At 33.8% G+C, this 12,129-nt stretch overlaps 1 protein-coding gene across 1 annotated transcript in view; it reads left to right on the top strand.

Annotated features, from left to right (window-relative positions):
* The window catches only part of LOC148673403 (A disintegrin and metalloproteinase with thrombospondin motifs 19-like), a 120,535-nt gene that overhangs the window by 56,683 nt on the left and 51,723 nt on the right, over positions 1 to 12,129 (top strand). The window contains exons 9-10 of the mRNA XM_088629823.1: positions 2,934 to 3,074; positions 6,475 to 6,625. Of these exons, the coding sequence (XP_088485949.1) occupies positions 2,934 to 3,074; positions 6,475 to 6,625 (292 nt within the window). The remainder of the gene's footprint in view (positions 1 to 2,933; positions 3,075 to 6,474; positions 6,626 to 12,129) is intronic.

Below are 12,129 nucleotides of genomic sequence, written 5' to 3'. Positions count from 1 at the left end.
ATATGAGCAAACTTAATTTTTTATATAATACTAAATGTAAAAAGAAAATGCCTGTGGGGCATAGTACAGTATCATATTGATAAAGGCTCTCCACAACAGTTCAGTATGGCTTAAAAATGAAAGACAAATCTGGCCCAAAAGTGGAACACATTGGGAGTGAAATGGAATGACTGCGAAGTCAGTTCTGGAAAAAACGTATCGACTTAATCTTCACTCGTAAGCCAAGATATTATACAGTAATATTCTGTAAGCAAACAGTTCATTCAGCACATCGCTTTCTGAAGTAGTCAGTAACTGAAACCCCGCTTATGGTATTGGGTTATGAGAAATGTCAGTGGATGAACTTGAAGTAGAAGAAATAAAAAAAGCATCTCAGGATTTTTCCCACTTGTACAGCTTTATTAGCTTTGTCTAAATACCTTGCAAAAGGCTTTGGCTGCAGTCCACTGGATACAGCTGTTGCTTAATCAACCTAATCAACCTTGCAAAACTCGAACCTATTCTACTACACATGTGAGATTATGATTTTACACACATACATGTCAGAGGACATATAGAAACTTATTTTGTCACATCACAAATTGAGTCTACATCCCCTTCTAATGCATAAAAGATGCCTAAACATCACTGGATGTGCGTGGTAGCAACCAAATCATAGTTCAGGAGACTTCATCAGTAAAGATATTTCAAAAATCCCAAAGCTTCACTGTGATAAACAGTAAACCACACAACACGTCTGCAATATCGTGGTAAATAAGGTGGTTAATAAGTAATTTGTAATATGTTATTTTTATTACATTGTATTGCCGTGTTACAATTTAAAGGAATAACACCATATACAAAAAATGTACACCTGAAGAAAGCTGCACAGCATGGAATAAACCTTTACTTTGCATAACACAATATATGTGAATTTTCAAAAACATCATTGTTAATAGAACTGTATTGTTTATTTTATTGAAAATTATTTTTCTTATCACCATTTTGTTATATTATAAACCCCATTTATTTATTATTTTACATAGATTGCACATTGTTTCACAAGCTTTAAGTACCATTAAGATTAGTAGTCCATTGTTGTCAAATATGCCTTTTGAATGAGAGAGAATGCAGTACTTAAGTAATGTTATTATCACTGTTTTTTTTCTCTGTCTTAGTAATTGCAGCAGAAATCAAGTTAGAAATATCTTTAAATAAACAAAAACATCTGAAATGTGGTAGACTTGGGCAATTTTGCTGGCATAATGTGCATGTTTGGCAATCGTCTTCTCATGCTGATGTGTTTTATAAATTTAATCAATCCAAAAGTGCAGTTCAGTGACTTAGCTGTTTTTTTCATACATTAGAAATGACATTTGTCGGTTATTAGATTAGGTTTAGTTTCAGATCATTTAGTTTACAAGTTTAGCTGGTTTATGAACTGGCCAGTCCAAAATATGAAAGCTGTTATACTCAATGCATCTCAGATAAGTGTCAAATATGTTTTGCTTTCCAATGTTATAACTCACTGATTTAATACATTTGACTTCTTTTTAAATATTTTTGTGTTTTAAACAAATAAGAAATAAAATAAAATCCTCTTTATTATTTTACCATTTTAAATAATATACAAAATATGACCAAATAAGTGTTCATTGTTATTGTTGGAATGATTAGATATTAATAAAACTACAGAGATCGATACATTTACTGTTTTTGCTGTCTAAATTCAAATAATTAAACTTAAATTTAAACTTAAAATAATTAACTAATTTCCTTTTGTTTTTCTGTTTAGAAATTCTCCTGGTTGATAAAAAAGCTTATTATGAACAAAGAAACCATGAATGAATGCCTTTGCAACATAATATACTGTACCATTCTGTGCATTTATTTCTGTTTGTTATAGGTTGTGAATTTGTTGGTTACTCAATTAGTGCACTTTTAAATACATAGGACGTTTGAAAAATTGAATCTCCTGTGTCTTTTAAAATGAGTTATTTTTCATGTAGTATGGCATTATGTCTTTCTAAACTTAGAAATGCTATAAATGCACAAACGACTTTGGTTTCATTGTTTCACCAGAAGCATATATTCACAAATTATCAGTAACAATATTTTATTCATTTCGTTTCTGAACACTGAATTGGCCAAATCGGACCAATTGGCCAAATTGGCCAAAAACACATCTTGGTACTTGGTACATGCTACTTACTGTACCACATCATACTGTACATGTTAGCATGGTCTGCAGGTTGTAAAATCATGGAAGTGATCTGTGTCGGTATTTATACTGTAGGTTACTGTACTGTGACCCTGGGTACAAAGAACATAGTAATCATGGCTGAACTAATATACCAATATACTGTTTCAACCTAGTAGACAGGAGGTCACTGGGATATTGAGAGCAAGAATACCACTGTCCAGGATTGGAAAATGTCAGTATCCTGGTGTGTGTGGGTTGACAACATCATATCTGACCGAGTCATGTCCAGAATCAAAAATGTTCAGCATCTCCAATTGTCGTAGAGACACCAGGATGTTGACATATCTGGTGGAACCTCCAGGGTGGAGGCATTAGAGCCAGTATTAATTTAGTCACCAGTTTTTGATTTTGTCATAGTCTTAGTCAAGCTGACTAAAGTGTCTGTTAGTCATAGTGACTTTCTAGGCTAGCCCAGTAAGTTCAAGTTTAGTATATACGACAGCTTGGATGTGAATAACGTAAAATAGAGTAAAATTTCATACATGAGCATAAAAACATTCAAACAGAAACTGGCAAATGCATATTAGTGCAATGATGTGTTCAGTGACAAGTCATAGTTCAGTGTGTTCTGGCATTCCAGCACGGAATTTAAAAATACACATTTTATTATGGGTGTGAACTTGGAAATGTTTTATTTAAGTTTTAGGTCACAAAATTCATTTTCTGCTGTTTCACTGATTTACAAATTTAGCATGGGAGTAAGCCATGACAATGATCACCCGACCTGTGCGGATGGCCTCCATATCATGTCTGGGGAGTGGATCAAAGGGCAGAAGCTTGGAGATGTGTCCTGGTCTCGCTGCAGCCGGGAAGATGTGGAGAGGTTTCTCAGGTAAAACAAAACAGAGAAAAGTCATACCATTAAAGGAATCCCTTGTGTTATCCTTTAAGATACTGTATATACTGTGTATTCATATAGAAGACAATGTTACTAAATGTTACTAGAAGACATGCTACTACTATGATAATAAAACATTTTAAAATCTGCTTTTCCAAATTGCATTAGAGGTGTTTTCTTAGATATTTTTACTTTATTGTTACTATAAAAGAGCACAGTGGGATGAGTCTAAGGGAACAAGTTAAGATTTATTCCATGCTGAAAAGAGATGAAAAGAAGCACAACGTTTTGGCTGTGGAGCCTTCTTCAGGTGGGAGAAGGCTCCACAGCTGATATGTTGTGTTTCTTTTTCTTCTCTTTTCAGCATGGAATAAACCTTTACTTGTTCCCTTGCAGCCTATGCATGCTGACATAGTTACCTACTTGGACTACTGCAAAATGATTCCATTTCACTTTTTACATGTTTTTGTACTTCTGGCCTGGTTTGTAAAATGCCATAGTTCACTGCATGAGTTAATTGCTCTGAATTTGAAGCTACCTGTATTGTATGAGGGTTCTCTCTGAAGATGTCAGCATATGAAAGAAACAATGACACCTGAAATGTAGTTTGGAGTGATGGTATGTACACTCCCAGTTTTACATTTCATAACATTTTTTATACTTAAAATTTAAAAGACGTTTGCTAGAGGTCAGATAGTCCTTGGAAGTTGTGAGTATTTAATTTCTTACACAAATTACTGGTCTTTCATAATCAGAATGCAAACCACTTAGGAAAACATAGACTAATAAATATAATACCATCAGGAAATGTAAACTACTGTAAAATTAATATAAACTTGTTTAATGTACAAAGGGCTTTTTTATTTTTTATTTTTTTATTTAATTGTTAAACAGTTTTCTCTGACTTCCATAAAAAACACATACAAATGTAAATCACAGACAAGGTAAAGTGTCTTTAAGTTGTATTTAAATAAATTATTATATCTTCAGTGAAGGAAAAATATATATAAATGCCCCTAATGCATAGAACACATTTTGATAAGTAAAAAATATATATTTACTTGAAAATTACCATAGTATTTTATTGCCTAAGACTGAAATTAGTGTGATTTAATGGAGTAGGCAAAAAATTATGCTAACACAGCACAAGGGTATAATGTACGATGTTTAGAATTGGAATTTATGTTTGATTGCATTATCAGAACTGGTTGCCATGCTACAAAGAAGACATTTCTGCTCTAGAAGTAAAAAAAATAAAGCTATAAGTTGGATACTGTATGTCATACACAGGTGGCCTCAAACTGTCTCCAACAGCAGACATTTTGTAAGGCCTTGATGCAAATATTTAAAATTCTGAATTGTATTGATAAGTCAATCCAATGGACTATTTCAGAATCAACAGAGGAACAAGGGCCCAAAGAAACACATGGAAATTAAATATATAGTCAGAAAGCAGTCCTTTTTACAAAGGATAGTATCTGGAATATACTCAACATCTAAGTTGTTAAATTACTTAACAATTAGATTTTGGTCTACTTTTTTGTAAGGTGCAGTATATTCTTAAAAAGTGTTCATAAAATTGATTATATTCTATCATAACTGCATTGTGTAGGTGATGGAAAACAACATGCATTTACAATCTGTTAGAATAAAAAACACATACTGTATGGCCCCTCCATTATTTTTACTGGCATGCAGGGAAAATATCTGTTGTGAATTGGACAGCAAGGCTGGATGTAACATTTTCGGGGCCTCATATGAGGTTGTAGCCTGGGGCTCCCTTTAATCCTCAATCTAAAAAACAAAGCAATTCATCAGTGTTATAATGTCAGTCAGAGAAACAACTGCAGTTCAAGGATTGCTTCATTTCTCACTCACCTTTTATTTAGAAAGATCAGCAATTATGGGCGTGAGGGTATTATGTAAAACATTAAACATTAACAAAAGCAATTTTAGCTAGTAAATTAAATAACAGGGCAGATTGGTGGCACACGTATTGTTCCCTTGCAGTACTGGGCCATGGGTTCAATTCTGGTCCTGGGGTGCTATCTGTCTGGAATTTGTATGTTCTCCCTGTGTTCACATGGATTGCACTGGTTTCCTCACACAGTCCAAAGGCACACTGGGAGATTAATTGTCGTCAGGAAAGACTGGCCCTGGTGTGAGTGTGTGCATGTTTATTTCTGTGTGTGTGTTTGTGTCTGTGCTGTGATGGACTGGCATCCCACCTAAGTATCCTGCCTTGTGCCTGTTGCTTGCTGGGATAGAATTGGAAAAAGTGGTTAGAATAACCTCTTTGTTTTAATCTCTGTCCCCGTATTTGGGATATAAATGATAAAAAAGAACAGTAGTAGACTATACGGTATATGCTTATATACAGCACATACAGTATGTCAGTAAACAAAAGAAACCAAACACTGTAAAAGTCTGTGAAACTTAAAATTTACTTCACAGTTCTTATTATATGTGGCCATGACCATAATATCTATTTGTGATATTTGATTAGTTAGAACTGTTTTTAATTTAGTAAAAAATGTTTACGTGGTGCAAAACTATTATCAAATGTGTATAGGAATTATGAATTAATTAGGTTTAAAAAACAACTCAATTATATTGTCATATTACCAAATCAATATTATTTTTACAGTATATCTAATTTGTATAAGTTGTTTTTTATTGTTACGTTGACAAATGCTCATTTATTTTATATTAGAAAATCAAAACCTTGTTTATTGAACACTGTTATGTGAACAGAACAAAAGGCATTTGGTTAAAATGATACACCAAGTAATTACTGTTGCTCACATTATTGCAAGATCAATACAATACATACATGTATTTGTGTTAGCAAAAATTTTTGTAAATTTCTGAACAGGTAAGCTCTTATACACAGCTCTAAGCATACACACTTTCCTATATTAGAATTTAACTTGCTTTTTATAAGGTTTTATTTGATGTATTTTGCAGCAGAAACATTAATTACATTTATTCAAGTAGTCTATTTGGCCTACAGTCTTGAAGATAATTGTACTTAGTAGGCTGATACATGTGTGCATCAAGTGCAAAATGGTTTAACTTTGGGTCTCTAAATCACTGCAAAAAGCAGAAATCCTTCCCTTTGGATTAGGATGTTTCTTTAATCACACACCTGTTAAAGAATGGAGGCTGTTTGCTGGATAGTGTTTTAGAATAGTGACAGACAACTGTAGGCTTAACATACGGGAGATCTATTTCTTTAGAGTGATTGTATGTTCATTTCTGTATTTTATTAAAATAATTTGTGCAAGAAAGTACAGTTTGAAATTATGAGTCTTCTAGTTTAATGATTTGGAGGGAATAATATTTTGTGTATGAATAACATGTTTAACAATTTTGCTGTGTATTTTTGTTCCAGGTCTAAAGCGAGCAGTTGCCTGTTGCAGACAGATCCCCTAAGCCTCAATTCTGTGATTCTTCCTTCTAAGTTACCTGGGATGACATACACAGCAGATGAGCAGTGTCAGATTCTGTTTGGGCCAAAAACATCCTATTGCCAAAAAATGCAGGTACAATATGTATAATTACTTAACAATTGTGGTGGCTGCATAATAGAAGAGTCAGAAGCCATATTTAAATTTAAGATCATTACAATTTATGTTGTAAATGATATACACTTGAGAATAGATAAATACTGTATTCAATTAGACTAAAAAATATCACACGAGACAACACTGCCCTCATGACAGTTGACTGTGCTAAATTTACCACAGGATATTTGCAAGGGATTATCATGTCTGCCATAACAAACCTTTATATCTCAGACAGCTTTATTATTGTATACCAGGCAAGTAAAGCATTGTGGTAACACAGAACACCCATGGTCAAGCTACAGTACAAGTAAACAATCGGACAAGTTTGAAAATCCTGTTGTAAATTTCCAACAGTAGACATCCCTCTACAGTATGCAAGTATAAATCTGTTCAATTTAACACTATTCAGCATGTTGTAGAACCATGGTGCACGTTATTTGCTTCTCTATACACTTCCAAGATACAGTATCATTGAAAATGTCCTTCTAAAGGCTCCTTTTCCTGAATACTGTTCTATTTAAACACAGTAATGAGAATCATGCTGATTAGAGATTGCATGACATCCAACAAGTTTTGAATATTAGGACAACAGATGTTCAGTTCAGATTTAATTTAAATATAACATGTACAATAATTTGTGAATTTGTTATGTTCTTTTTGAATACTTATCATGTCTGTATATTCTTACCTTAGAGACCACAAAGATATACTGTACATGTCAGTAAGAGGTTTTACAAGCTGTATAAGTAATGCAGTTAGGAACATACAGTATTCCTCTATCAAAGTGGTAAATCCCTTTATTTACATCGTTTATGGTGATAAAGGAAATGGTACTGCTTCACAGAAAACTCAAGACAGTTCATGAGAAAAGGCAAAGTATGTTACTTTATATCATTGTTTTTTCTACAGAATACTTTCATGGATCATTAAAAAATAGGTGGTTGCTGTCATGTTAGTGTTGTCCTGAGGCTACAATATCTCAGAAATTAGAATGAATATAGTATATTATTAACCTCATTCCCTCAAAACAGAAAAAATATACACTAAAATAAACAACCTGCCAGAATAAAAATAAACTTTTTATAGATGATCTATAATTACAGTGCATTCATTTTTGCTCATGGTGTTTAGTATTCATGCATTTTCTTGTGAGCAGCGAGTAGTGCAGCATAATCAATTTCCATGTGTAACATGGTCTCAGAGAGTCCGATGAAACATCATTCTTTATGATTCTTGATGACTCTTAAGAGTGTTTTAATGACCTACCCCAGTGGCTCAGCATTTGTTTTCGAGATGTTTGACCACTGAAGGTGCCTGAAAGACAGCAAATTAAATTAAGATCAGATTGCAAACTACATGAATGTGTAGTTATTTTAACAAAATAAAGTAGTAATACATATGTAGGTTTGTAAATAGGGTTGATAAGCATTTTTTTTTCATGGCCAAAATAAACAGCCTTAGAGAAGGATGTTTTGTATCTCTTGAGCTCAAAGGACGACACCAGTTTCATGTCAAAAAGTTCATGATCTCATTCTGTTTTCCTTGACAACTGTATAAAAGTATAAAGAGAAATAGATTACTTTCCACAGCTTGAACCCAAATTATTTGCTGGTTATGCATTGGGTTTAGATGCTATTTTATAAACAATAGTTGAGAGAGCATGTCTGGACATTGCAATAAATGTATAAACTCCATTATAAACTATCTGGACAACCTTGGCATATCCAGACAGTCTTGGAAGGTATCTAACAAACATTGTATAGTTCTTTTGGCCCTAAGTGGGGTTAATCAAACTATCAACACTCATCGTTTTCTTCATTCCTCTGACATTATTACAGCAGTGAATATTCCAGGAACTTCAAATTTAACTGCTGCAAAGTACAGCTTAAGACTTTATTTGCCCTGATCAAGCTATCTCGGGATGGAAATTAAACACCGTTAAAAATATTTAAAAAAGCAATCTGGCAGGATGCTGCTCATAGATGGAAAAAATTGAAATAAGCTGTTCAACCTGTTACAGGCTGAGGCATTTATGAACATATGGAGACAGATGGCAGAGCTAGACAAAAAATATACAAACCAATACGAATGTAGAATCTTTAAATCACCTCAACACTAAATAAAGGCAATGCAAAAATTCTAAAATAAAATTATTTTATGTATTATTCTACAAGCTTTGTTGTTATTTAACTCAATTTAAAATTTAACTAAAGTTTAAAAAAATTAGAAAAATTCTGTTCAGTAAGAATTTCATTTAATGATATTATTATTAACCTAAAGGTGATTTATTTGCAATACCAAGAAAGTTGTGTTGTTTTTTTCTTTCAATTTTATGTGTGTCTTGGAAAAGGTTTTCATGTTTTCGCTGTTAGTAATCAAGACGCTAATCCATTTTTTCTAGAAAGATACAGGTATTATCAAAAAGAAACTAAGTTGATCAAATCACCATCTACATTTCTAAAAGTCCATGTTAATTGTATTATATTTCCATTTAAAGTGCAATGTATCGTGTGATACCTTCAAAACAGAACCCTTTGGCAGGGATTCATAGTGACATCTTGTGGCAGCAACAAATCAAATATTTTACTTGCTTAAAAAGGAATAATAACAGCACCTTCAGTGACAGCACCTTCTATATTGTTCCACATTAAATCTTTTGATATTAGATACATACAGTATAAACCAACCTCACAAAACTCTATTTAGGCTTTATCCTATTCTTAGCAATAGACATCAATGAACTGCTTTGACTTATCAGACTTTATTACTTAATATATTATTTTATTTAAATACATTGAAATTAGACCTGGTGAAATAGCAAATCATCATATTCGCCATTGATGTTTCGCATTCATGATGTTCACCATTATAATGAGCAAGAATTTACTATCGATGGCAACATGAAGGCTCATACAGTTAATACTTACTGTGCGTTTGTACGGTTTGAGACATTTTTACAAGTGTGTCATGTTAGACTTTATAACTGATTTCATATACAGTACCATTTAAGAAAATGAATTGCAGAACATAATGCTCAAAAGCAGATGTGACTGGATAATAATATCAAGTATGGAATTTATCTGTTGTGTCAAAGGACATCTGTACAGTGGAATGTCTTTTGGATGCATTTTAAATTCTAATTTTGACCAGCACTAACAAAAGAGATGCCCAGTGTTGCTTTCAATCAAGCAGAATTAACTGGGATCTGGAGTAGATCAGGCTATGATAGTGAGATTGTATAGCTGTTAACTTTAATTTAAGTCTATACCCTACACTCTCTGTATCTGCAAGAAATACAGTACAGTATATGGTCTATATATTTGGTCTAAGCAGACACCTTACACTAACAATAACTAATTGACATAGATTCTTTATTTAAAGAAAATTTCATTTTGTTAAATTGGCTTGGAAAAACTGCAAAATATCAAGTAAAACATAAATATTGTTTTAATATTTTTTTTCTTTCTGGTATCATTATGCTCTTACTAAAAATATTTTGTTCTACTAAGAATATTGTATTAATTGTAATCTATGATTAAAATTGGTTTGATAAAATATAGAATAAAAAAAACATAACCTGGCTATTTAGTCATTCCTAGAATATGCAATAACATCATGTAATCAGTCTTGGATTGGCTTTATATAGTATAGTTGAAAATTAAATATAAAAAAAGATATAAACTTAAACAAGTTACTTAAAATGGTATGAACATTTTCCAATATATCTGTTCACTTTTTCTAATTTTATTATCTTACTTCATTACATTTCTGGCACTCATGTAATGCTGATTTGCTTGACATATGAACTTCATATTGTATTGCATGTGGATGAGTTTAAATACCTGTATGTGACATTCCTAACAGATTGTACAAATACAGAATGTAATTTAAACCAAATGAAAAAGTTTCTCTACTGTAGTAGATGTACAGTGCCTTGCGAAAGTATTCGGCCCCCTTGAACTTTTCAACCTTTTGCCACATTTCAGGCTTCAAACATAAAGATATAAATTTTTTATTTTATGTGAAGAATCACCAACAAGTGGGACACAATTGTGAAGTGGAACGAAATCTATTGGATTTTTGAAACTTTTTTAACTAATAAAAAAATGAAAAGTGGGGCGTGCAAAATTATTCGGCCCCTTTACTTTCAGTGCAGCAAACTCACTCCAGAAGTTCAGCGAGGATCTCTGAATGATCCAATGTTGTCCTAAATGACTGATGGTGATAAATAGAATCCACCTGTGTGTAATCAAGTCTCTGTATAAATGCACCTGCTCTGTGATAGTCTCAAGGTTCTGTTGAAAGCGCAGAGAGCATCATGAAGACCAAGGAACACACCAGGCAGGTCCGTAATACTGTTGTGGAGAAGTTTAAAGCCGGATTTGGATACAAAAAGATTTCCCAAGCTTCAAACATCCCAAGGAGCACTGTGCAAGCGATCATCTTGAAATGGAAGGAGTATCAGACCACTGCAAATCTACCAAGACCTGGCCGTCCCTCTAAACTTTCAGCTCAGACAAGGAGAAGACTGATCAGAGATGCAGCCAAGAGGCCCATGATCACTCTGGATGAACTGCAGAGAACTACAGCTGAGGTGGGAGAGTCTGTCCATAGGACAACAATCAGTCTTACACTGCACAAATCTGGCCTTTATGGAAGAGTGGCAAGAAGAAAGCCATTTCTCAAAGATATCCATAAAAAGTCTTGTCTAAAGTTTGCCACAAGCCACCTGGGAGACACCCCAAACATGTGGAAGAAGGTGCTCTGGTCAGATGAAACCAAAATCGAACTTTTTGGCCACAATGCAAAACGATATGTTTGGCGTAAAAGCAACACAGCTCATCACCCTCAACACACCATCCCCACTGTCAAACATGGTGGTGGCAGCATCATGGTTTGGGCCTGCTTTTCTTCAGCAGGGACAGGGAAGATGGTTAAAATTGAGGGGAAGATGGATGCAGCCAAATACAGGACCATTCTGGATGAAAACCTGTTGGAGTCTGCAAAAGACCTGAAACTGGGACGGAGATTTATCTTCCAACAAGACAATGATCCCAAACATACAGCAAAATCTACAAAGGAATGGTTCACAAATAAACGTATCCAGGTGTTTGAATGGCCAAGTCAAAGTCCAGACCTGAATCCAATCGAGAATCTGTGGAAAGAGCTGAAAACTGCTGTTCACAAACGCTCTCCATCCAACCTCACTGAGCTCGAGCTGTTTTGCAAGGAAGAATGGGCAAGAATTTCAGTCTCTCGATGTGCAAAACTGATAGAGACATACCCCAAGCGACTTGCAGCTGTAATCGCAGCAAAAGGTGGCTCTACAAAGTATTAACGCAAGGGGGCCGAATAATTTTGCACGCCCCACTTTTCATTTTTTTATTAGTTAAAAAAGTTTCAAAAATCCAATAGATTTCGTTCCACTTCACAATTGTGTCCCACTTGTTGGTGATTCTTCACATACAATAAAAAATTTA

This window comes from Lepisosteus platostomus, chromosome 4 (genome assembly GCF_059453375.1).
Source record: "Lepisosteus platostomus isolate fLepPlt1 chromosome 4, fLepPlt1.hap1, whole genome shotgun sequence".
NCBI lineage: Eukaryota > Metazoa > Chordata > Actinopteri > Semionotiformes > Lepisosteidae > Lepisosteus > Lepisosteus platostomus.
This window is presented reverse-complemented; position numbering and strand designations above follow the sequence as displayed.